The sequence below is a fragment of the Ovis canadensis genome, chromosome 7, assembly GCF_042477335.2.
Source record: "Ovis canadensis isolate MfBH-ARS-UI-01 breed Bighorn chromosome 7, ARS-UI_OviCan_v2, whole genome shotgun sequence".
Lineage (NCBI taxonomy): Eukaryota > Metazoa > Chordata > Mammalia > Artiodactyla > Bovidae > Ovis > Ovis canadensis.
Window position 1 is genome coordinate 31,556,223 of NC_091251.1, and position 27,106 is coordinate 31,583,328.

Sequence of the window (27,106 nt, forward strand, 5' to 3'; positions counted from 1 at the left end):
CAAATAGATGGGGAAACAGTGGAAACAGTGGCTGACTTAATTTTGGGGGCTCCAAAATCACTGCAGATGGTGATTGCGGCCATGAAATTAAAAGACGCTTACTCCTTGGAAGGAAAGTTATGACCAACCTAGACAGCACGTTAAAAAGCAGAGACATTACTTTGTCAACAAAGGCCTGTCTAGTCAAGGCTATGGTTTTTCCAGTAGTCATGTATGGATGTGACAGTTGGACTATAAAGAAAGCTGAGCGCCCAAGAATTGATGCTTTAGAACTGTGGTGTTGGAGAAGACTCTTGAGAGTCCCTTGGACTGCAAGGAGATCCAACCAGTCCATCCTAAAGGAGATCAGTCCTGGATGTTCATTGGAAGGACTGATATTGAAGCTGAAACTCCAACACTTTGGCCACCTGATGTGACAAGCTGATTCATTTGAAAAGACCCTGATGCTGGGAAAGATTGAGGGCAGGAGGAGAAGGGGACGACAGAGGATGAGATGGTTGGATGGCATCACCAACTCAACGGACAGGAGTTTGGGTAAACTCCAGGAGTTGGTGATGGACAGAGAGGCCTGGTGTGCTGTGGTTCATGGGGTCACAAAGAATCGGACACGACTGAGCAACTGAACTGAACTGAGTCAGGGTTACTGGAGCATGAGCCAGCCAAGTGTTATATAGGTAATATATTTAATATTATTAATATATTATATATATTTATATATATATATATATAATGTTTCTGGAGGCACTGAGGTTAAGATTGACATTATCACAGACCGTCCATTGTGGAAGCCATGAAGCTGAGCGGGAGGGGAATGGGCCAAATGTGACCTGTTGCTAAGAGAAACCACAAGGGTCAGATCCAGACTCAAGGACAAGGACTCGCCAAGATTCTTGATGAAGGTTACTAGCTCCCAGAGAGCAACCAGGAACCAAATCAAATCAGTTTGAAAGGATTTGTGCAGAGACTTCTCACTTGACGGTCAGGGATCTGGGAAGACATAATGTCTAAGACAATGTTTAGACCCAAACCCATGTCCAAAGGGGGCTTTCCTGATGGCTCAAGCAGTAAAAAAAAAAAAAAAAAAATCAAAAAATCTGCCTGCAGTGAAGGAGATACAGGTTTAATCCTGGGACCAAGAAGATTCCCTGGAGGAGGAAATGACAACCCACTCCAGTGTTCTTGCCTGGGAAATCCCATGGACAGAGGAGCCTAGTGGGCTACAGTCCATGGGTCACAAAAGTGTAGGACATGACTGAGCAATGGAACATGCACACACAACGCACCATGTCCAAAAGGAGGAGGGAAGCTTCAGTTCCAGAAGGGGCATCTTCTTGGGGCTGTCTGTAAAGGACAATGGATAAAGAAGATACTTTCCAGTAAGAAAGGACCTAGAGTAATTAGTTTCATTGACCAAGAAACTCACTCCACTGTCCAGAAGGATGGATCTGCTATATGCTATGGATTAGTGACCATTGTTTTCTCTTCTATTCCAAATTGAATTGTTTTTTGTTTTTTAATGGTTATCCTATTTCCCTCTACTATTTCATATTGGTTATGCCAAGGTAGCTACATTTATCTTTAAGCCATAGATTGCAAAATCACAAGGCGTTATATCCAGACCCAATCAATACCTGCACATCACAAAGGGACCCTGCACTGAGGGCTCAGTAAAGCAACTGGGCATGATTTGGTTTTGCCTCCCATTGAGAAGTGGGTGAGTAGTTTTTTGTTAGGACTAAGAATGTTATATCGTTAGGCAGGCATATTTTTGACATTGTATGTTTGTCAAGAAGAATATATAGGTGGATTTTGGAATATTGTGGATGCACCTTGCTAGTCTGCCCATCTTCTCTTCTTCTGAAGAGCCATTTCACCCTTCCACACAGTCCTGGTGAAGTCAGTTATGGTGGCTTACTCTTCCACCCTAGATGTGGGCACATGTCCATTCTGGCCAAAGTTCTCCCAAGGTCTTTAGAGCTAGAACTGGTGAGGCCACCAAATAGAAGGAAGCAGAGTCAAGAGATGGAGACATCATCGTTTGAACCCCTAAATCCAGATCCAGCCTAGATCCAGCCATACCTAAAGGCAGGTACATCCTTTGATTTATCAGTTTTGTAAGCCAACTAGTTTCCTGTTGGCTTGTTTGAGTTGGGTTTCTGACACTTGCAACTGAAAATATTTGGACTTACACATGCACACACAACAGAGAAACAAACACCAGCGTTGTTTAAACTCATTAGACATTATATAAGTCTTCCATGAGCTTAGAGGGATCAGCAAGTTTTTTAACTAAAGCAGAGTTCTCCAGCCTCCGGGATCTAATGCCTGATGATCTGAGGAGAAGTTGACGTAATAATAACAGAAATAAAGTGCACGATAAATGTAATGCTGGATCATCCCCAAACCATCCCTCCTCCATCCGTGGGAAAATTATCTTCCGTGAAACCAGTCCCTGGTGCCAGAACAGGTTGGGGAGCACTGGCTTAGACGTTACCTGTGCTCCGGCTCCTAGCACCGTGCTTAGCACCTAGCAGTGAGGGGCCTCTATGCCTCCACGTGAATAGCTGTTTGTTTGTGCAGAGGCCACATATTCCCATCTGTGTCCAGGGTGCTTAGCCTGTGTGTGAGCATTGTGCTGGTGTACAGATGCCCCTGACACTAGCTCCTCTCTTAGCTGGAAATTATTTGTTGGTATATATGGCATCTTACCTGGTAACGTTAATTTTCATCCCATTCCCTCCAAAAATGAGTCAAAGACAAAGGAACAGGTGGGAACAAGTTTTCTTAGAAACTCTCATGAAGGAGGAACTCTCCCCCCGCCATGTCCTTCATTGTCTGATGTGACATCAGATTAGAGGCCTCCAGCCTCAGTAACAGCTGGGGACCAGAGTGCCCACCACACAGCTGGGGCCCCAGACTAGTCTGATCCAGGTGTGTGGGGTGGAGCAAAGATTAGCCTCCTAGGAACAGTATGTGCAAGGCCCTGTGGGCCCAGGAAAGGCTGACCAAGGCAAGGTGAGTCATGGTGTTCTAAGCCGAAACTTTTGCCCATCTCACAGAAGCAGGCAGGAAGCACCACCATTGACCAGCTTTATATGGCACCCACTGGATACACAGACAGACAAAGACAGACAGACAGAGCACACACCACTTCTAAGCTGAACACTGCTCACCATCTAGAAGCACCTCGGATAAGCACATGTGAGACACTCTTGCATAGGAAAGATGTAGTTTTTAAAGGAATGAAGAAGTATTTTGGCAAAACATCTACTTCCCTCCCAGGTCCTGGGTAAAGAGGGACCTCTAAATTCTGAAGCTTCTACAATATTGAAAATTATCCCCTTCTCTCAATGGCAGTATATACAGTAGCGAATCTTCCAAGTCTGTGGTCACAGCCCTCTATATATATCGTGAATCTACTTTACAGGTGGGTAGACTTAGACTTAGAGACAGAAGGTGGTCTGGAGCAAGGGGACACTGGGGCTGGCTCAAGGTGAGGGGAAACAGGAGGTGTCTCAGCTCAGCCAAAGGCAGGGCCTCTGTCTGTCTGGACAGGGAAGGGAAAGACTGGGGTGGTCCAAACTCCCTTTCATCCTAACTGGGGAAGCAGAGGTTCCACAGGAAAGGCTGTCAAGAAGGAAAGGCAGGTTCCCACTCCTGCTGGCTTAAGAGGCCTTTCAGGGTGGCAAGGACCAGGGCAGGCCAGAGCTCCTCATCAAGGCTTGTTCAGGGATGCTCTCTTGGGCTCACTGTCTTCCATAACTCTCTTGTTACCTGCTTAGGAACACAGACCTCAAGTCCTTAATTATTTTAAAAGGTGTTGGGGTGGGGTTGGGAGGTTAAGAGGGAATGAGACACAGAATAATCTTTCCACAGCCTTCCTCTGCCTAGGCTGGGGCCTTCAAGGGTCTTCTTCACCCTGTCTCCTAGGGATATTTAAAGGCAGCTTTTATTAGACTCTATACTGTTTCTTTTGTTTCCCTTGTGATTTTTTTTTGTTTTTTTTTCTTGTTTAATATATATATATATATATATATTCTTAAAAAAGCAGTAGTCCTTTGGTCCCTAAACTCTAAGGAATGATATGATTTTGAAAGAAGTAGATCTGGGCTTCCCTTTGGAGAAGCCCTTGGCACCCCCTAGGCCATCTGCTGGTTCCCCTCCCTAGACAGTCACTCCTCAGCCAGCCCCAGCTGCCTTGCCAGCCTGAGCTCTGCATCCCAGGCACAGAACAACCCACTTGGTGAAAACAATCCTTAAAGCGGCCTGAGCCCAGGCGTTGGCCTAGGGTCCACCTCCATCTGCGGCTGCTCCTTCAGGAAGGGCTGCTCAAGCATTTCTGTGCTTCTCTTTTCCTTTCTTCTTACTCTTCAGTTTCCAGTATTGGGTATTAATTGATAAGGAGAGAGAAAGGAGAAAAAGAACAATGTCACTCTGGAGAGCAAGACAGAGCAACTTGCCCCATCCGTGACATCTCAGGTGAGTGGCTGGACCTCAGGCTTCCCCCTGGAGCCAGACTCTGGGTTCTGGGCAGATCACCGTGGGCCAGCATCCCCTCCCGAGGGCTCCCTGGAGGACAGTTCAATAGAAGGAGGGTCTTGTGAACCTTCTAAGACAGCAAATCTCTAAAAGTCACAGGCAGCTGGCCTTGCCAGAAATCTAAGAGAGCTTGTCATCTTCCCCCCGTCACCACCAGGCCCCGTAAACCTTCAGGGTATTTGCTTCTCTCCTCATCTCCATGCTCACTGCCGTCATCCCAGCCCTGACAGCCTGTCCTTTCTTTGCTTAAACTCTTCAGTGATTCTCTACCATCTTCAGGATAAATTCCAAACTCATGGCCTTTGAGACCCTTCACGAGCTGACACAAATCTATTTCCTAGTCTCATTCTCCACCCCCTGCCCTCCCTACACAGGTCCCCATGTCATCCCTGGCATGGAACAAGCTGGCTGGATCTCACTGTAATCATCTCTCCCAGGCTGTAGGGACAGGAATGATGTCAAATTTATCTCAGTTCATAGATGGAAGGAAAAAAAAACAGCCCCAAACTGAGGATTCCTCCTAACTCCTGGCTCTTCTCACCCAGATTTTTTCAGAGGTGGGTGCCCTCAACATCCCCAAAAGGAATAGCAAAGCTGGGAGTGCCTCTATCACTCAGGACACATCTGCCTGGGGTCCACGACGGACTCACCTTTCGTGGCTGGTCAGTAAGAGCAGATCAGTAAGGCCGGTTAGCATCCTTGGGCCTCTTCAGCTGAACCTTGAGCCTCTTCATGCCAATCTGAAAGCCATTCATGGCCTGAATAGCTGTCTGGGCACTGGTTGGATTGTCAAAGCTAACAAACCCTGGAGGGTATGTGCAGAGAGGTTAGCTGGGAACTCTGCCCAGCCTCTTCTCCTCACCCCCCTCAGGCCAATTCCATCAATCATATACCCCTCCCCCCTTCAGTGTTTGCATGTGTGCACACACACACACACGGACACAGGCTCATACAGACATGGACGAGTGGCCTGAGTTTTCTGTGATTCTTGGAAGGACAGGAGGTAATTCCAAGCGCGTGTGTTGGGTGGCGGGTGTTTCTCTGTTTTTTTCCTGGCATGGCTCCCTCCACAGCTCCCATTCTGATCCTCTGAAATGCAGTTGCAGTTGGAGGGGCTCTCTGACTCCAGACCCCCCCATCCACTTGCCCTGGCCAGATTCTGAAGCCTAACCTGGTTGAAGATCTACCAGACATCTGACTGTCCCAGGTGAAGCTGATATAGACTTGTTCCTGGTCTGGGTTCCTGCTGAGTGCTATACACTCAGTTTCTAGGAATCATTGACTTCTGAAGGCGCAAACTTAGGGTTTGTAGGGAGCCTCGTAATTAGGAGAGGGAGAGGTCCACGGATGGGCCTCAACTCACCAAAACACTTGCTCTGGTTTGTGGCACGATCCACAAAGACTTTGGCAGAGACCACAGCTCCAAAGGGCAGGAATGTCTGGATGAGTTCTGCATCACCAAACTCCTGAGGCAGGTGATAGATGAAGAGGTTACAGCCTTCGGGGCCTGGAGGAACAGCGGCAGGCTGGTTCAGGGGAGGAGTCCTAAGTCCAGCCCCACCAGGCTTTGATCTCCAGACCCCTGTCCCTCACCTTCTCTTTGCTGCTGGGGCAAGGCTGAAGGCTGCTGGGGAAAAGTTGTGCTCACTGGGGCATAGGCCGACGGATAGGCTGCTGGAGACAGAGGTGGGAGCGGGCAGTGACCCCCCAAGGAGCCATCCCTCAAGCAGGACCCCACCTGCCTGGCCACTTTTGACCAATTCAGCCAGTCCACCCCTAGAAAAGTCGTTCTGGGTCCAAGGGTGAGGGAATGGAGGGTCGACTCCTCAGAACAGAGCCTAACCTCCCCTCCCCCCCACCCCCCACAAATCTCCCTGTTACTTTCTGGGGCCCTTCAAACCTCCCAGGCCGCGTAGCGCCAAGTGAAACCTGCGTAGTGGTGCATCCCAGCGTAGGCCTGCTGCAGGGGGTCAGCCACGCCGGGACTCTGGGCTGGGGAGAGAGGGGCGCAAGACCCTAAATGAAGGTGGGCTGACGGGCAGGGCTAGGTGAGAATTCAGGGAGTGTGGAGGGAGGCGATGAGAGGCAGCAGGGAAGGAGGAGTCTCTTCTTAGGGAGGCCAGGCCTTGCCATCACCATCCCCCAGCCCCCACTCCCCATTCCGTTTGGGAGGAGGAGATTTGGGCGGAGTAGGGGGCCCACCTGGGTAAGGAGAGAGCCCGTTATTGTAGAGACTGTCCGAGCCTGGTTGCCCGTTGGTCTGGGGAGTCAGGGGACCGAATCCATTGACGCCGATGGGCGCCGGGAGACCCGGAAGCGTGCCCGGGCCACCGCCGGGCGGGGAGTTGGCTGCAGGTGGCGAGGAGGTGCGAAAGTCAGCTCACCGCCCCACGCTCGCTCCGCCCTGGCCCCAGCCCCGCCCTGGCCCCGCCCGGCCCCGCCCCCTGCGCGCAGTACCTGCCGCGGGCAAGAGCGGCGCTGCCACCAGGCTGAAGGCCGCCACGTGCTGCATCTGTGCAGCCACTGCCGCCACTGGGCCGAGGCCCGGGCCCTGCGCCGCCGCCAGCAGGGCCGCCTGGTGCTGCAGGATCTTTGGGAGGGAAGAAGGGCAAGTGTAGAGGACCAGGGGCGGGCAGCTGCTCGGGCTCCCTAGCCCGCGCCTGGCTCACTCGCTGCGCCACGTGTACTCCAGGACCAGGCACCTACCGCGGTGGTATAGGCTCCGCAGGCCCCGAGCGGCAGCGGCGCCGGGTGGAAGGCGCCCAGCTGGCCTGCCATTTGCTGCATCCGCCGCAGTGCGCGCTCGCGGTCCGTGTCTGCCAGCTTGACCACGAGGCTGGACGAGGCGCCCTGGGTAAGACAGAGGAGGCTGCAAGGACCGGTCTAACCCCCAGCTCCAGCTCTGGGCCCAGTGCCTTGCTCATCATCAGGCCCTTTCCCCGGGTTTGTGGGGAGAAGTAGCCAGCCCCCACCCCGCTGGCCTCGCCCTGGCCCCGGCGCCCGCCCTCACCGCCATTGTCCGGCTGCCGTGCAGACTCTGGATGGCTGCCTGAGCTTCCCCTTGACTCCCGAACTTCACAAAAGCACAGCCTGGGGCAGGATAGAGGTGGCTCAGGTCACAGAGGCCAAAGGGTCCTGTGGTCCAGAGTGAGGCAGGGGTCACCAGGAAGTCCCGGGGTCAGCTCAAGTCACCTTTGCTAGTGCCGTCAGGGCTCCGCAAGACGGTGCACTCCTCGATGTGGCCGAAGGGCTGGAATAGGCGTCTGACGTCCTCCTCGCCCTGCTGCTTGCCCAGCATGCCCACAAACAGCTTTCGGTCCTCTGGGGACAAATCCAGGAGTCACCTGGGAACCCTAAGTCCTCTTGGACTCTGCAGAGGAACAGAGGAGCCTAGGAAGGGAGCTAACCACGGTCTAGCTCTGGGAAGAAGAGGAGGAAATGAGAAGGCCTTGCTCATTGGGCCCACAAGGTTGGGTGTTTTTTGAGGGGCAGGATGACCTTCACATGGATCTGGAGGAAAGGAACTCGGGATTTCCATCAGGAAAACCCGAGTCCTGGAAAAACTCCGACTCGTGGCTGCTCTTGTGGGAAGTGAGTCAGTCCATAGTTTTTGGCTGGATAAAGCCCTACATGCACCATTTTATGCTTGCCCTTTATGTTCTTAGAGTTTGGGAAATGCTGTTTTGGACCATTTCAGCCCTATTAAGGGAGGGAGTCCTAGAGGAGTCCTAGTATTCATACTGGGTCTGGAGGAGATAAGTACACCCTAAGGAGAAGCCTGCTGGCAATCTCTGGAATCAAGGAAAATTCTGGATCAAAAAACAAAACAAAACAAAAAAACAGCACAGAAACAGTTGTCTCATTGTACTGCTGCCTCCCCAGACTCTTGAGCACTGGAATGATGAACCCCCACTGCCAGCTCCAAATTCAGCCTGGGTGCCCTTCCTGTTCCTAATCCTCCAACATTGGCATTTTCCCGACTACACTTCCTGAACCCGTGACCCCTTTCCTTACCTCCCTTATGTCTCACCGAGCCCCCAAGGCCCTCCCTGAGCCCTGCTGCCTCCTCCTTGACTTCCCCTGTTTTCCTGCCTTGATCTCTCCCCAGGTGTTCTCCCCAGGCAGAACAGTTTCTGCCTGCAGATCCAGTAGCCACCTGAGAATCCTCCTCTGTGTCCCTGCTTCCTATGGGAGTGGGAGATGCCAGGAAAGGGGCTGCAGGCTGGGTCTGTGCCCTTGAAGAAAGTTGCAGAACTGGAGCTGGCAGGACTTAGATGCACATCCAGCAAGAGCACTATCCAGGAGTCCAGCTCAAAGCCCCTCTCATTTCTGCACCAGGGTAAGTCTAAATTTGAGAGGGGGCTTCATCAGGGTGATACAAGTTGGAAGAGAAGGACTGGGTGGGAATATGGCTTCAGGCTCCACCTATGAGATCCTGGAGCCCAAGAAAATCCATCCCAAACTCCTTTTCTCTTTGGCCAGCTTGGCTAGGCTGTTGGAAACAAGGCTGATGAAGGTTGTAGGCTGAAGCGTGGGTGACAGTGAAAAGGAAGAACAGATTGCTCAAAATTAGCAGTGGAGGGAATCTCCAACAAGGAGATTACGTGTGTGTCCATATTCACCTGGGATGGTGTGGGGTTCAGCCTGAATACCATGGTGTGGGGCGGCCCTGAATACCATGGTATCTGTCATCTGCTTGTCAATGCTGTGTCTGTATGAAAGGCAAGGGCTGCGGTTTATATGGGACAGAAGAATTATATGTGGTTTATATGTTTCAGCAGAACACTTCCCTCTGTCCAGAGGGTAACTGCCCAGAAATCCTGATGGGAAAGGGATAAATAATGTACTTGTGGCCAGAATTCGAGTGGAGGTACCAACTTTCTGTGGTAAGAACACAAACCAGTGGGTGTACTTCACTCCTGGGTGTGTTAGCCACAGAAGGGTGCCCTTGAAATGGATCACCGGCTTCCTCACCTTTTTAAAAAGCTGTGAAATCCATCATTCTAACAAAAAGATCAGGATGAAGCTCAACATATAAGAGAAAAGTAGAACTGTTTGGAGTAAAGCCAGAAAAGAGGGAGGAGGGCTGGAGTTTCTCTGGCTTCATCTTCCCTTGGTTCTCCCTAGAAAGGGCTCCAAGGAAAGTCCTTTGTAAACTGCTGACCTAAAAGACAGAACATACAATTCCACATCGTATATGAAGAGGGATCTGGGATCATTCCGTTCAGGAACCTGAGAAGACAGGAATGGTCTTTCATGATTCTGTTGACTAATCTGATGGTGGTTTTGCCTCGACATTGGAAGACAGGCCCTATTTGGTCACCCTCTGAGATTGTTATTGTTCTGAACTATGAAACTAAAGTATGCCCATGCATCTACAAGAGGCCCAGGAGGGGCTGGAGAAGATCCTGGGGTCTTCAGAGTCCCAGCGCTTCATAATGTCCTAACTCGCAGTGCAGTTGTGACATTGGGTAGCATCTGCAAGATGATGTTAGCACCCAGGTAAGCTGTCATGCCACATGAAACAGCATCCAGGTAGCCCTAGGTAGGAAGAAAGATGTCATGGCTGAGAAAGCGCCCCCAGGACAGAAAAGAGGTTTGTGTGGACAGTGGTCCAATCCTTCATCTGCTCTTCCCCCTATTGCTCTTTTCTGATGATGGTGGTCAGTTACAGCTCATGCCAAAGACCATGAAATTCTCTGATCCTTCTTTTCCAATGAGAGTCTCCCAAATTAAAAAAACTTCCATTTCCATGACAGGGCACTGACCCTATGGTTCTGAGCTACTGGGTTGTACAGAATTTGAAACTGAAATGAGTCTGAGCCATGGGCTGGTCTCTATGCTGCAAACTGTACAGGTGTCACCCTAAATCCTAGTGTTCTCTTTGCCCCTTTATAGGAACCTTGATGGTGTTGACAGGAGGATGATCTGGTCAAAGTGTGTGTTAGCATCAGCTGATCTCCAGAAATGGTGGGATAAGTTTCTTAAGAGATCTGGTCAAAGAGAATTACAGGCTGGCCCCCTGAGAGTAGCCCCTAAATGCACATCCCTGAAGATTTTGAGGGCTGAGGCATGCTCCCGGAGAGTCGGTGATGACAGGACTTAGCCCAGAATATTCAGTACCCTCTAGGTCGAACTATACCAGTTTGGTAAAAAAGAGGATTCTGTAAGAGGTAGGTCAGAAATGTCTGAGTAAAAGCACTCCATGAGTGGTAGACAGGTCTGTAGAAAGATGGAAATGTTGGACAGGGAGGCCTAACTTTCTTAGAGTGGATGGAACTAGAAGATAGCATCAGTGTGGAATTGAGACATATTTGGAAAGAGACACAGTTGAACAGTATAACTGCCTTTTCATGATGCAACCAATGTGTGCTCCTTGCTTTTCTGTCAATGCTTTTTTGAACCAAACCAAGTTGTTTGGACCCTAGAGGTTCATCTTCATAAAGCTACCTTGTGCAGCTGGTCATACAGGGATTCTAATGTAGCAGATGATGGGGTTGAAAGCCCAGAGTTAGAGTCAGTCCCTCTGTCTTCTTCAGGAAGGGTCTCAAGACACTGCTCTAGAAAAAAGGCTCTGCCTCAAGTTGGCCCAAAGGAATTCTTGAGGTGCACAACTTTCTGGCTTCTAGGCCCCTCACAGCCGGCCACTCACTTTCATGTTGGAGAGATATCATGATTGTAGAAACAGTGCAGGGATGAAGTTTCAACATTAGGATACCAACCACCAAATGCACCCTAAAATTACCAGTCCAACTTTCCATCCAACTACCAACTCAGGAGATCCTGCTGATGGCAGCCTTTGATGCCCTGATGTTCTTAGTAATGACTGCAGCATAATGACCTAGCCAAGGCAGACTAGGAAATGAGTGAAGGAAATATCCAGGGGAAACAAAGTCTTCTGATCAGATCTAATGAGTATCAGGGAGGACGTTAATTCCAAAAGAAAACTATGAGAACTAAGAAACAAATTCGGCAAAGTTCCACTATAAAGAAAATCAACAAAATAATCAGGGCTTCCCTGGTGGCTCAGCGGTGAAGAATATGCATGCCAGTGCAGGAAACACAAGTTCAATCCCTGGTCCGGGAAGATCCCACATGCCACGGAGCAACTAAACCCATGCGCCCCAGCTGCTCCACAACTACTGAGCCTGTCCTGTAGAGCCCAGGAGCCCCAGCTACCGAGCCCACATGCCGAAACTACTGAAACCCACACACCCTAGAGCCTGCGCTCTGCAACAAGCGAAGCCACTGCAACGAGAAGCCCACACACCACGACTAGAGAGTAGCCCCCGTTCACTGCAACTAGAGAACAGCCTGTGCAGCAACGAAGACAGCCAAAAATAAATAAAATTTTAAAAAATCAGTTGTGCTTCTATACACTAGCAGTGAACAAGCTGGAAACAAAATTAAGAAAACGATTCCACTTAGCATCAAAACAAATAAAATACTTAGGAATAAATTTAAACAAAGAGGCCAAAGAACTTGTACCCTGAAAACTATAAAACACTGCTGAAGGAAATTGGGAAGGCACAAACTGAAGGAAATTGGAGGACATCTTTTGTTCGAGAATTGAAAGACTTAACATTGTTAGATGTAAGTATTACCCAAAGCAATCTGAAGATTTAATGCAGTTCCTATCAAAATTCCTATGGCATTTTTTTAAGAAATAGAAACATCGATCCTAAAATTTATGTGGAATCTCAAAATACCATGAATAGCCAAATAATCTTGGGGGGGAAAAAGAATGTTGGAGGTCTCAGAATACCTGATTTCAAAACTCATTACAAAACTACAGTAATCAAAGTATGGTACTGGCATAAAGAGAGACATTTAGACCAATGGAGAGGAACAGAGAGGCCGGAAATAAGCCCTAACATACATGGTCAAATGATTTTTGACTAGAGTTCCAGTCTTTTCAACAAATGGTGCGGAGAAAACTGGGCATCTACATATAAAGGAATGAAGTTGGACCCTTATCTTGCACTGTATACAACAATTAAATAAAAATGAATCAAAGACATAAACATAAAGGCCAAAATGATAAAGCTCCTGGAAGAAACAGTGGGAAACCTTCATGACCTTGCATTTGGCATTGATTTCTTGAATATGACATCAAAAGCACAGGCAACAAAAGCAAGAATAGAAATTTTGGACTATGTCAAATTTTAAAACTACTCTGCATCAAAAGACACAGAGTGAAGAGGCAACCTACAGAATGGGAGAAAATATTTGCAACCCATATATCTGATAAGAGTTTAAGATCCAGAATATACAAAGAGTTCCTATGATTCAATGATAACAAAACAATTCAGTTTTAAAAAATGAACAAAGGATCTGAATAGACATTTCTTCAAAGAAGATATACAATGGCTAGCAAGTATATGAAAAGATGCCCAACACCACTAATAGTTAATAAAGTGCAAATCAAAATCACAATGAGATAGCAACTCATACCTATTAGGATAACTGTTATTTAAAAAAAGAAAGAAAAAAAAAAGGAAGAAGATACATGTTGGCAAGGACGTGGAGAAATTGGGACCCTTGTGGACTATTGTTTACGTATGTGCACTAATGTAAAATGGTACAGCCATAATGGAAAACAATGCAGCAGTTCCTCAAAAAATTAAAAATAGAATTACCATACTACCTAGCAATACTGGTTCTGGGTATACATCCAAAAAATTGAAAGCAGAGTCTCAAAGAGGTATTTTATACACTCACGTTCACTGTAGCATTATCCACAACGGTCAAAAAGTAGAAGCAACCCAAATGTCTATCAACCAGTGAATGGATGAGCAAAATGTGGTGTATACACACAATGGAATATTATTCAGGTTTTTAAAGGAAAGAGATTCTGATACATTCTGCAACATGGATGAGAACTGAAGACTCCAGATGATATAAGCCAGTCACAGAAAGACATATACTGTATGATTTCACTTATGTGAGGCATCTAGGTTAGTAAAACTCATAGAAACAGAAAGTAGAATGGTGGTTGCCAGGGGCTAGAGGGAGGGAGAAATGGAACTTGATGTTTAATGGGAACAGAGTCTGAGTTTTATATGATGAAAAAGTTCTGGACCTTGCACAGCAATGTGAATGTTGCTAACAGTACTGAATTATATTCTTAACAGTGGTAAAAAGAACAAAGATTATCTTATGTCTGTTTTGAAAGTGAAAGTGAAGTTGCTCAGTCATGTCCAACTCTGTGACCCCATGGACTGTAGCCTACCAGGCTCCTCAGTCCACGGAATTTTCCAGGCAAGAGTACTGGAGTGGGTTGCCATTTCCTTCTCCAGGGGATCTTCCCAACCCAGGGCCCCACTTAAAAAACAATACAGTGCAGGAGGAGGCCTGAAAAATAGGGACTTAGACCAAGAAAGAACGGAGACTCCACTTTTTCTTCATCCCGATTCAAGAGAGCCAGGAGGCAAGTAAGAAAGCCTGGGCCTTCAGGTTCCCTTAAGAGAGAAGATCTCAGCCTCTGGAGATGCATTTTTCTCTTCCGGAGTAAATGGATAGTGCAGAACTTGGCCGCAGAATTTATGGGCACTGGCATATATTAAACTATGTATATTTGTATAAACATATACGTAGGGCTGGCATACATTTAAAGGCTATTGTGGGATGTCCCTGGTGGCTCAGTGGTAAAGAATCTGCCTGCCAGTGCAGGAGACACAGGTTTCATCCCTGGTCGGGGAAGATTGCCACATGCTGCAGAGCAACTAAGCTCTCAACTACTGAGCCTGTGCCCTCTAGAGCCTGTGCTCCACAACAAGAGAAGCTACCGAAATGAGCACCCTCTGCACTAGAGAGTGGCCCTCACTTGCTGCAACTACAGAAAAGCAATGAAGACGCAACACAACCAAAAATAAATAAATACTTTTTTTAAAAAAAGACTGTGCTGTCCTTCCAATGAAGGCGGATGTGGGTTCAATCCCTGGTCAGGGAAGTAAGGTCCCACGTGCTGTGAGGTGTAGCCAAAACGTTTTTTAAAATGCTGCTGTAATGCAGTCCATGAAGACTTGGATGCACCCCAAGTGTCACCAATGCTACCAGAGATGGTCATGGAAGAAGACCCCAGAATTAAGTTCATGAGATGGGTCTGTGACCTGTAGAGCATGGTTATACAGAGAGTCTTATGATCATTCAGATTCATAAGGAGCTGTTTAGTCTCAGAACAAATGGGTAGTTTCAAGAACAATGATGTTGTAGGTAATGTTATAGTGGAAAGAAGACAGAACATCTCTGCATCTTTCCAAGCTATTATGAAAAATGTTTTTATAAATTTGCTTTAAACATTTTTTTCAGTGAAAACAAGTCTACTTCTATTCACGCTTTCCCCTGCTGTGCTAACAATCTGATTTCTACAACATTGGCTGGAAGTGAAAATAAAACAGACCTACAATAGAAGTTATTAAAAAAATAAAGTAAAATATAGGTTATTTCAACCACAATCCTCATGTCTATTGATTAAAAATAATAGTAATACTACTCTGTTGCATTGGCATCAAAATTCAAGAGATAGAATGTGTGTGAAGTGACCATTTTTGTCAAAAAGCGCATGCATGTGTACATAGTAGAATACTCCTGTATGGCAGAGGGAAAATGGAAGTCTTAGGGCCAAAGAAGCAAGCTTGATAGGTTAGGGTTAGGCTGTCACAGTGCTGGTGCACTTTTAAAACTGGAATTAGCTGCCAACATTTAATATATTAAAGGGAAAATTTTAAATTAAATCATGACAGTCTCAACCATTCAGGGTTACTTACCTGGCTCCTGTAGCATTTGAGTTAGTGATCCCTGTTTTATGGGGGAAAAAAAGCTAATAATCTCTTCCAGAAAAAAAATGACAAAGTTTTGGAAGATTATATTCGCCTTGATACCCCTCAGATTATGTCTGCATTGATACCAGTATTTTTGTCAGGTATAAAAGTCATTAATCATCTGTATACAAAGGATTTAATTTCAGGAATAATTTAAAAATATGCAAGGTCACAGGCTTACCTATATCAGGGCAGGTATGATCATTGACTCTGAAGGTTTATAGAATTGGGATCACAGAGATAAGATTTAAATGGGACAAGCTGTCCTACATTGGTGTCAAATGTTACGTTTCAAAATTCAAATTCAATACCATTTTAAAAATTGCATTTCTAAAGCATTAATTTGTGTTAAAATTCAGCAGAGAGCTTCTGAAGAGATACACAATAGCAATGAAGAGAAGGAGCACATTTTGATTAGTATCTAACAGATCAGTTAGTAGTAAAATACTTCAGTTTCAGTTCAGTCGCTTAATTGTGTCCCACTCTTTGCAACCCCATGGACTGCTGCACGCCAGGCTTCCTTGTCCATCACTAGCTCCCAAAGCTTGCTCAAACTCATATCCATCCAACTATCTCATCCCTGTCATCCCCTTCTCCTCCTGCCTTCAATCTTTCCCAGCATGAGGGTCTTTTCCAATGAGTCAGGGTCTTTTCCAGTGTTACTGGAATAGTAAAATATTTATAAAGACCCAACTGTTGCAAGACTTAGTACATATGCCTCCTCTCTCCCAAATGTGTATCAGGGAACATTTGGTGACTTTGAGTGGGAGCAGGAAGGAATTGAGAGATCTGGTCATCCAAAACTATAAGAAGGATTATCCATAGATGCCTTTGGAATATATGCTCCTTAAAAACCATCACTTGTCAAGAAATATCTATGTTATACAAGACTACTAAAGGGCTTCCCTGGTGGCTCAGATGGTAAAGAATCCTTCTGCAATGCAGGAGACCTGAGTTTGACCCCTGGGTGGGGATGATCCGCCAGAGAAGGGAATGAATACCCATGCCAGTATTCTTGCCTGGAGAATCCCCATGGACAGAGGAGCCTGAAGGGCTACAGTCCATGGGGTCACAAAGAGTTGGACATGATTGAGTCGCTAAAACTTTCACTATTTTTCTTTTTAAAATTATGAATCCTACTGCCAGGCAGACCTCTTTTCAGATAGATTTGCTTTTCCTGCTCTCTTGAGCTGCTCAGAATCTGAACAGGTGTAGAGGTGAAATGCCATATATACAGAATTTGTCAGTGATATTACACCAGAAACATTTGTACAAAAAGGAGGAGGAAAGTTATAAAACTCACACTAATGCCACTGCTAGGGGCCCAGATGACCAAGACATCTGGACCAGGCTAAGCAGAAGCATTATTGGTGTGGAGGTCTCCTTTGGGCAGTGGCCCTCATCCTGGTAAGTTGTGTTAGACTCCAGGCAACAAATGTGTCCCCAGTGTCCTGGATTCAGTTCCTGAACCAGACTCCAAGTTGCATCATGTTCTTCTGAGCCCTGTGCATGTGCTTCCCTCTCCCTGACGTACTTGCTCCCTTGCTCCTCCCTTTTCTTTTTGGCTACTTCTTGTTCATCCTGGAGGTCTCAGCTTAAATAGTGTTACCTCTGGGAGCCCACCTCGACCTCCTAGACTAAGTTAGGTGCCCCATGTTTGTTTCCCCACAACCCCCAGGACTTGAAAAGCTCTGATCACACTGAATAATAGCTTCCTTTACTGTTTATATCCCCTTATACCTCCAGAGCTTCATGAGGCCAGGAGGCAGGTTTGCCTTGCATTCCTAATGTGAAGTAAGTTACGCAAAAGATATTGGTTGGATGGTTGAACAAACTACAGTCCAACCTGTCTGCTTCTTAGCTTACTCAAATACTCTCAGGCGGCCTCTCAGCTGTGGGACTGTCTAGTGTTTGTGAGCAGGGCTGAGAAGATGGCCAACACTGGCCGTGATGCCTAACAGTTTCCCAAGAAGCAGAAATTCTTGGGACAAGTGAACCAGAGGTTTGGTGTGCAGCCTGGAACGTCTCAAAAACCAGTCTGGAAAGAATGAGATAGAAAAGGAGGATGTGTGTATGAAGGGGGAGGAAGGAAGCTTGGAAATAGCTTCTCTAGACAAAGTGGGATGGTAGTATCTTGACCAGAAGCAGAGAATCAGAGATCAAGAAATCAGAGACCAGAATCAGAGATCAGAGAGAGTCAGCAGATGTCAGGGAGGGCTAAGGCAGATATTTTGGAATGATTTAACACCCAAGGGCAAGAAAGACACCAAGAACTGACACCAGAAGCTAGTTTTGCTTTTCTAGCTTAGAAGCTGGCCATAACGTGGCTGGTTGTCAAAAAGCACAGGCTCTCAAATCCTCTGTTCTTAAGGAGCTTTAGTTTTTTTCTGCACTATGAAACAGTGCAGCTAAAAAAAAAAATCACTTTTGAAGACTTTCCATGGTCCTCAACATAGAGTCAAATTTCTTACTATGGCCTGCAAAATCTGTCTGACCAGCCTCATCTTTTTCCAAAGGCAATAAAGGAATATGAGTGGCTCCAGCCCAGAATGGACTGGATTTTCTGTAATCAGAAGAACCTGGAAAAGGAGAATAACTCTAGCCTGGTTCTTCAAACAAATCTGGAAGTTCCACCTGTTAAAACAAGAATGAACTTTCTCCAGGGGCAAGGTGGCAAGAACTCCCTTCCTCTACGTGCAGCCTCTATCTCCTCCCTCTTCTGGGTCTGGGGATGCTGGGACCCCATCCCTCCTCAGTCTGATCTGGGATGGCTGAGTTGTTTCTGGGGCTGAGCAATCTGGTCCCTCCCTACTTGTTCCCCTTATCCAAGGTAGGCGGAGAGGGGCTCTGGCAATAAAACATGGGTAAGCCTGACTTCAGGAGTGGGCCCACCATCCCCGACGTGGATGATACCCTGAGATTTGTCAGGCAGGCAAGTTACCTCCTCGGCCCTCACTGGCAGCCGGCTTCACTTGGATAGGACGATTCATCTGAAAGACATCGGACCAACACACCCCATCAGCACGACCGCCTAGTCCTGGGGCCCCGGCTTCTCCACCCCTGGACTTCTCAGGATCTAAGCCCTCACCCCACCACTCTCTACCCCACCACTCTCACACAGGAATTATAGATTTTCTCCAAGATTCCTCCCTTAAATGCAGGACTTTAGAAAGTGCTAAAGCCTGAGGATTAGGCCATAGGAAGCTCAGGGCAAGTAGAGGAGGGAATGTGGAGGCTAAAGAGATTCTCCTGCCTTGGGCTCTGTGCACAGACCAGGTGAGGCCTGTCCCTCTGGCTCCTGGACTTCCTCTGGGTGAGAGGAATTGGGTAGCAGGGTAGAACTGATACTGCAGATTTGTGTTTTGTGTCTAAGACTGAGAATATACTTTCTATGTGTCATTTAAACAATCTGGGAATCAAGATTTAGTGTTGTCTACCCCCAACTCTGCCGTTTAGTGGTTGTATGACTTAGAGTAAGCCATCCTCACTTGGATTCAACTTGTCAAATGAGAAAAACCTCCTCCAAGCTTCTATGTCACTATAGTCTACACTCACCCTCCCAGTCCTCTCCCTGGGCACCCTCTACCCCTGAGGATGCTGGATTTCTCCAGGGTACCATCCTCAGCCCCACTCACCCCACTCTTCCCTTTCATCCTGAAGAGTCTCATCCATACCCACAGCCTCTGCTCCTGTCTCCACAGGGATGACTCAGAGCTCTGCGTCTCCAGCTTGGACCTCCCGCCTGAGCTTGAGCCCCTTCTGGCCAGCTGCTTGCTGGACACCCCGACTAGAAAGTTCACTGGTACTTTCCACTGAACACATCCAAACCAGAGCTCATCTTTTTGCCCAGACCTGATCCTTCCAGTCATCCAAGCTGTAAACCTGGAAAGCAGCTTCCTTCCTTCCTCCCTCCCTTCCCCCACCAACCGATTTCACCTTCTAATTCAGGGGTTCCCTGATCAGGGGTAGATATGAATCACCCGGGAACCATATCAGACTCTCAAGTTGGGGGAATTGTATCATTCATTGGTAAACGCTCCCAGGTGATTTCGATATACACCCCACCCACTCCCATCCCCCAACCACCCTGAGAGAACTCATGATTGAATCCCCATCTCACCTTCCTCTCATGGGTGTTGTGGGGATCACATGAGATAATGGGGACGCAAAAGGTCTTTGTAAACTGCCAGGAGCTGGGTGCGTAGGACGTGAGGAATTATTGTTGGGGGGCAGACAGCTGAGTGCTGGGAGGAATGAACCGCAGCCTTCCTGTTCGTGGAGGAAGGGGTACTGATGCCCATCTGGCCTGAGAAGGTGATGATCTGACCCCCTCCCCTCAGGAAATGCAATGCTTCTGCACCAATCAGGGGCCACTCCATCCTCTACCAGTGTGCTTGTTGCTGAGACAACGGGCAGCTTCCTGTTACCATAGCCACAAGTGCTACCCAGTAACCATGGTAACGCCCTGGCAGTCACAGTTGAGCAATTTCCTTTGGATCAAATTTGGAGGAGGGGGGAGTGGGGAGGGCTTTAAAAAAAAAAAAAAAGGAAAACAGGCCAAGCCTGAACCAGCACAATCCCCCTCCCTCCCAGGACTCAGGTTCTTATGCGCTCTGACACACCCGCCCACTGGTGGTGGAACACGTGCAGTGGACCAGGTTGTGGGTGGGGGCCGAGACGCCGACAGGACTCAGGCTGCAGTCTAGAGGGGATGACAGATCAATCCAAGCAGATCAGGGCGAGCTGGACAGGTCTGGACTGACCTGGACCAGGGACCGGGGGGACAGGACCCCTCCCTGGACATGGCCACCTGTGACTGTGGAGGAGAGACCAAGAGACAGAGCCATGGAGAGCAGGGACACAGGGAGAGATGACGAGACACAGGAAGGCAGAAATGCTAAGAGAGTAAGACGGACCCGCAAGGGGCAAGGAGAGAAATACTGGTGGAGATGAGAGGGGACTGAGAGGATAGGCGTCAGGAAGGGAGCATAGGAAAGGGAGGGTGGAGTGTGGCAGAAGGGGAGAAGCCTGGGGCGGGGGCCAGTGAGGGTGAGCAAGCCCATCATTATTTTATTAGTTCTTAAATAGATGCTAAGAATTTCTCTCTGGAGCCTAGAGTGATGAGCACATGTGACAGCAGTTTCCATGGCAGCTGCCTCCCCGGCTGGGTTTCTGGGGAGATGGAGCTCACTGGGGCTCTGGAGGATGTCCCTTCCTCCCTCCCCCACTGCACCACTCTTTGATGGAGAGTGGGCATTAGGTGCTACATAAACATCCCACGTGGACCTGGCCGAGTGCAGGTCTCAGAGTTTGAGCACCTAGACTTTCCACCACTCAGCCATGTTGTCAGTATTCTCAGAACTCTGAAGAGCTCTGAGCTGGGCCCTTCAGGGGAGACAGCAATGACCCTGGGACCCTGTCCTTAAAGGGTAAAATAACGCCACCATTTCCCAAGAGCCCACTATGTGCCAGGCCCTTCCTGGGGCACTGTATATACACTGTCTCTAAATTCCTTCCAAACACTCTACAAGAGAATGTCATTGTTCCCATAGTACAGATGAGAAAGTTGAGGCTGGGGGAGGCTAAATCACTTGTCTGAGATCACATGGTGATTGAGCTGGGATTTGCCCCCAGGTCTGTCTGACATTGAAGTCCATGATTTTCCCTTGAGTTGCTCAACTCTATTCTGAAGACATGAACACAAATGAGGCACAGAGGGGCCAGGACCAGGGGAGGGGTGCAAGATGAAGTGCTGACTCCAGCTGGAGAGGCTGGCTCAGGGACGGCTTTGGGGAGCAGGCAGTGTTTGAGCTGGGTCTTGCAGCACTGGGGTCACTGGGCCATCATGGGAGGGGCAGGGCTGGAGACTGAACATTCCAGATGGCTGGGGTATGGAGAGGGAGACACAAGTCTGAAGGAGTAAGGGTTTCCAGGTGGGCACCTGACATTGAGGGGGCTAGTGACTGAAAGTCGCTCAGTCGTGTCCAACTCTTTGTGACCCCATGGACTGTATAGCCTCCCCCAGCCTCAACTTTCTCATCTGGACTGAATTCTCCAGGCCAGAATACTGGAGTGGGTAGCCTTTCCCTTCTTCAGGGGATCTTCCCAACCCAAGGATTGAACTCAGGTCTCCTGCATTGCAGGCGGATTCTTTACTAGCTGAGCCACTAGGGGGCTAAGGTAATACAAATTTCTCCCAGTCAGATAGATGTGGATTTAGATCCTGGCTTCATCAGTACAATTTACTTAAAGGTCTCTGAGCCTCAGTAGCCACATTAGTAAAAGGGGATTCATGATCCTACTTTGAAGGGGTGTGGTGTAAGTGACAAAAGCTAGATCTTCGTAGATGCACCAGATGTAATACGTTTTTTGTTTGTTTTGTGTGTGTGTTTTAAATGGAAGGATATGAAATTGAAAAGTCAGAAGAAGCCAGATTGGGGCAGGCTGTAAAAACTATGATGAGGAAGTTTGTTGTATTTCAAAGGCAGCAGAAATCCAGGGAAGCAGGGGAAGAATCTGTCTTATGAAGGATCCCATGAACTGTCATTATGCAGAGAAAGGATTGAAAAGGGAAAATTTAGAGGCAGGAAGATCAGTGATACAGGTAAGGGTTGAGGGTGACCTGGATCAGGGCAGAAGGAAATGAACAGATTCAAGAGATGTTGAGGAAGAATGAACTGAACTAAAGTATTGGATATGGGGAATGAGGGAGAGGAGGAAATTCTGACCTACAGGTTTCTGGCTTAGGTGTTGGGGAAGTTGGTAGTTTGGCAGGTAGGAGGTGCAGGGCAGGAGCCCAAGATGGTGATGACTGAGTTGGGAAAGGGAATGCTCCCCTAGGCTCTGACCTTCAGTCTCCACTGGGAAGTGGTTGGGGAGGGCATCCGGGATTTGGGTATGTTGTCTGTGACTGAAGGAGAAAGAGAGTTGCCCACATGAGTTACCTGGGCAACCCTGCCCTGCTTCATTCCTTCCACAGCCAGGGGAGGGATGTGGGAATGGGGTGAAGTGCCCACGATTCCCCTTTGAAGAAAAGAAGGCATTGCCTCCTTGGTCAAGCACTTGTCATGGGACCTCAGGGGAGCTCTTGCCCTTGGCTGAACACTTGTTCCCCTGAGTTTCCCAAGTCCAGGCCTATGTCTGCTTCAGGACCTAGCCCTGCAGGGGAAGTCAAGGGAGAGTATGTCAGAAAAAGGAGAGAACAACCCACTCCAGGTCATGGAATGGAGAAGGTCAGCAGCAGCACAGACACACACTGGGTCCTGATCCTTCTGCCCCTGTGAGCAGCAAGGAAGGCTGTACCTTACTCCTCCCTGCTTGGCTCGCCTACAGTTCCTGCCTTTGGACTCTGCATCGCCTTCCTCAGACTGTTCTGTCCCGATACCAACTATTCCCTCCACTCGGCACTCATGATACCCTCAGCCCCTTCCCCTCACTGTGGGAAGACTGTTTATTGGAACTTCCCCAGAGAAGGGGCTCCTGGTGGGTCTAAGAGAGGTGTCATGGTTGCAAGAGAGAGCTGAGCAGATAAAAAGGAAACCACCACTGTCAGCACTTTGTTCCGCCTCACCCCCTTCCTCTAATTCAGTCCACTCCCGAGTCCCATTCGTTCTAGGGTCTGTATGGTTTTGCTGAACAGATCACGAGTCCATCCTCTCCTCCATCCCTGCCTCAACCCCAGCTCCAGGCCAGTGTCATATCCACCTGCACTCAAGCAGCGGTGTCCAGAGGGTCACCTGCCTCCAGCAGTGCTTGCTCTCCACGCCAGCCTCACACCATATCCAGAGTGATCTTTTAATACCAGTCCCTCACTCTTCCCTGCACCAAATGTACTCACAGTTCCCCATTGTAAGCCTCCAATAAAGCCCAAGATCCTGAGACTGGGAGCCCGAACCTGTTGGTCTTGCCTCCCCTGTTGTCCTGTACATGTGACCGTCTCCATTCAGTTGGAGCCTTCGCCATCTCCACTGGACACCTTCCCTGCCAGTTCTCACACTGTCCCCAGGATTCCAGAAGTAGCCTTTGTCTTTTAGGTTTCTAGGCCCTCAAACGTGATGATCATGATTCAGCTCAGATAGGAGCTCCGCCCTCTCCACTCCTGATGCCTCTTTTATGTGCCCAGAAGTAAACCCCACTGAGGTGCAGTGGGTTATTTCTGGGCTGGAAGCTCCTTGAAGGCAAAGGCGCCAGCTCACGCAATGAGCAGGCACTAGCACATACAGTGCATCTGTGTGAGATACAGACAGGCAAATTAGATACTGTGGACAAATTAGGAAGAATGTGCCCCTTCGGGGCTGACGTGGTCCTATGATCATGAGCATGGCTGGGTCAACAGAGCATGGCTAGACTGCAGCCCCCGTTTGCCTTTTTCACTCAAGCTCCTTCATGCAGGACAAAACCTGCAAAAGCAAGCGTAGTCAGTGTTTGAAGGGATGGATGCCCAGGGAAAAGATCATGAGCATGAAGAGAGACAAGTGAGGTCGGGCCTCACTTTCTCCAGGTGGATTCCAGAGCCTGAAGTGAGGCTGAAAGAAGCCGCTCCAGCTTCCTGGGGAAGAGGCTGCAGAAGCTGGGACAACCACTGAGGTCTGAAGGGAGTCCTGATTTGGGAGCCAAGCTTTAATAGGTGGTAGAGAGGGGCTGGGGGAGGTACCAGTTGGGCAGACACCATGAAATTTCTCCTAGGGGTTCAGGCTTTCTCTTTGAATTTGACCCAGCTTTTCCTAACCCCACAGTGACAGTGTGACTGTCTCCTGTAGGAGTCCAGATTCAAGTCTTATCTCTGCTTCTCCAGCAGGTGGCAGGTGTGCCCAGGACCCTGAGCCTATAGGAAGCTGGGCACCTTCCCCCTCCATGCTGGTGGGCCCCAAGGCCAGGTGACTAAAGCCGCTGCTGCCCCTGGCAGGCCCAGAGGAAAGATGGATGGCTCGGCCAATGCTGGGGCTAGCCAACAAGGCCATCGATTTTCATTTAGGAGAATAATTAAATATTAATTTTCACTTTGTTAAGCTGAGGAGGGTGAATCAAGCCAATCCTGGCAGTATCAGAGGAAGTCAGGCCATGTTGGAAGCCTGAGGATGACAGGGTCAGAGGGGCCAGGTGTACCCAGTCATCATCTGCTCTGGAACCTTTGACCCCTGTCTGCCACCAGCCTGGCTCAGGTAACAGCGCAGTGGCTAAGTGAATGAGTTCTGGAGCCTGACTACCTAGGCTCAAAGCCCTGATCTTCCCATCAGTAACTACCCGACCTTGGGCAAGTCACTTGTTCTCCATGACTCAATTTCCTCATTTATAAAATGTGAATGCCATACCTTCTTCATAGAGGATTAAGTGACTTTGAACGTGTCAAGTGCTAGGAACACTGTCGCTATCAATACATGTTAGTTATTATTTCTCTTTTCCTTCCCAGGAATCACCCTAGTAGCATAGTGCCTCACTGTCCTGATCTCAGGTGTCCTCAGCTCAATAGAGTCCACCAGGTACCCCTTCAATTGTGGAGCCCTGTGGCTGGTTGAGGAGGGGATTTTTTTCTTTATTATTTATTTATTTGGCTACCCCAGGTTTTAGCTGCAGCATGTGGGATCTTTAGTCGCAGCATACGGATTCTTAGTTATATTCAGAATCTAGTTCCCTGCATGCGTGTGCATGCTAAGTTGCGTCAGTTGTGTCCGACTCTTTGTGATCCTGTGGACCACAGCCCACCAGACTCCTCTGTCCATTCGATTCTCCAGGCGAGAATATTGGAGTGGGTTGCCAGGCCTTCCTCCAGGGGATCTTCCCAACCCAGGGATAGAACCAGAGTGTCCGACAGCTCCTGCATTGGCAGGTGGGTTCTTGACCACTAGAGCCACCTGGGAAGCCCTGTAGTTCCCTGACCAGGGATCAAACCCAGATACCCTGCAGTTTTTTTTGTTTGTTTGGTTGGTTTTTTTTTTTTTTGCTATACAGTAGGTCCTTGTTGATTATCCATTTTGAATATACTAGTGTGTCCCAGCTATCCCTTTCCCCAGGCAACCATAAGTTCATTTTCTAAATTTGTGAGTCTCTATTTTGTAGGTTCATTTATATCATTTCTTGTTAGATTCCACATATAAGGGATGTCATATGATATTTCTCTTTCTCTGTCTGACTTCCTTCACTCAGTGTGACACTCTCTAGGTCCATCCGTGTCACTGCAAATGGCATTATTTCATTCTTTTTAATGGCTGAGTGATATTCCATCATATATATGTGCCGTGTCTTCCTTATACGCTCCTCTGCTGGATCCCCTGCATCGGGAGCACAGAGTCGTAGCCACTGGGCCACCAGGGAAGTCCCTGGGGGGGATTTGTTCTCCCAGATTTCATCTTAGTTTTTTCAGTGTCTTCCCTTAGCTTTCAGGATAAAGTCTAAACCCTTCACCCTGGGATTCAAAGTTTCCCCTTCCACCATTGCCCTCTGTGGATCTTCTCTCCGGTCTGGCCCGTGCTTATGTGGGGACCCTCCTCTACACTCCGAGCCCCATTTCACACCCATCTGTTTCTCTTGTCTCTGCACCTTTCCCATGATGTTCCCCATATATGGAGTCTTATCACTTGTCTCCCTGACTCTTAATTCTAGCGACAGAAGTCATTTACTCCCAAGGGTGGATCCATAATGACTTCTACTATCACTCCTAGTAATGCTGCTGTTACTACTACTACCATGAGCTGACCTGTACTGAACACTTACAAGGTTTGCATTTTATATGACTTAGTTTATTTAATTATTATAACAGCCCTACAAGCTCAATTTCACAGAGGAGGAAAGGCTAGGCTTAGAGTGGTAAAGACTTGCCCAAGGTCATAGAGTTAGTGAGTGGTAGGTCCTGGATTGACACCCAGGTCTGTCTAGCTCCAGAGCCTGCCTACAGAGGATTGGTGAGGGTGATAAGTTGGTGTTGCGGTGGTGGTGGTGGACTTTAGTTGCTAAGTGTTGTCTGACTCTTTGCGACCCCATGGACTGTACCCCTCCAGGCTCCTCTGTCCATGGGATTCTCCAGGCAAGAATACTGGAGTGGGTTGCCATTTCCTTCTCCAGGGGATATTCTCTACCCAGGGACTCAACCCGGGTCTCCTGCATTGCAGTCTGGTTCTTTACCACTGAGTCATCCAGGAGGCCCACGTTGGTGTTACTTGACACTGAGCCTTCAAGAGCCAGGCTCAAGTTCCTTCAATTACAAGGATTGGTTCTAGGACCTGACACCCCATTAACAGCTTGATCAGCTCTAAGTAAAGCTTGTCTTTTTAAAATAATGTAATTTAATTTTCATATTTTGATTGCACTAGGCGGCTTGGAGGATTTTAGTTCCTCAACTAGGGCTTGAACCAGGGACCTCAAGCAGTGAGTGTGGAGTCCTAACCATTAGACCACCAGAGAATTCTCTAAAGTTTGTTTTGTTGCTGGAGGGCTCTGATGATGAGAAATGAATTCTTTACACTGAGCTGAAATTAATGTGGCTGGTTTTTATACCCCACTGATCCTGGTCCTGCCCTATGGGGACACCCATAGAAAACCAAATCCTTCTTCAGGATCTGAAGGCGGGTACCCACCCCACCAGTAATATGTATTGAGATCTTACTCTGTGCCAGGTACTTGCTAAGCCTCAGATAATCCCACCAATAGTCCAGTGAGCTAAGCGTTAGTATTACTCACTCCCTATAGGTGAGGAATTGAAGCTCGAATGTCTAAGTGATGTATCTGAAGACACAGAAATGCTAAATGGC

The 27,106-nt window shown here is 48.1% G+C and overlaps 1 protein-coding gene across 1 annotated transcript in view; it reads right to left on the reverse strand.

Moving 5' to 3' along the window:
- Positions 1-3,076: 3,076 nt before the first annotated feature.
- Positions 3,077-27,106, reverse strand: part of CELF6 (CUGBP Elav-like family member 6) — a 29,164-nt gene continuing 5,134 nt past the window's right edge. The window contains exons 3-13 of the mRNA XM_070292466.1: positions 18,304-18,352; positions 7,732-7,860; positions 7,550-7,629; positions 7,246-7,389; positions 6,997-7,129; positions 6,742-6,888; positions 6,469-6,531; positions 6,133-6,213; positions 5,903-6,046; positions 5,190-5,344; positions 3,077-4,368 (exon numbers count right to left, since the gene is read on the reverse strand). Coding sequence (XP_070148567.1) covers positions 5,217-5,344; positions 5,903-6,046; positions 6,133-6,213; positions 6,469-6,531; positions 6,742-6,888; positions 6,997-7,129; positions 7,246-7,389; positions 7,550-7,629; positions 7,732-7,860; positions 18,304-18,352 — 1,098 coding nt within the window. The 3' untranslated portion in view covers positions 3,077-4,368; positions 5,190-5,216. The remainder of the gene's footprint in view (positions 4,369-5,189; positions 5,345-5,902; positions 6,047-6,132; positions 6,214-6,468; positions 6,532-6,741; positions 6,889-6,996; positions 7,130-7,245; positions 7,390-7,549; positions 7,630-7,731; positions 7,861-18,303; positions 18,353-27,106) is intronic.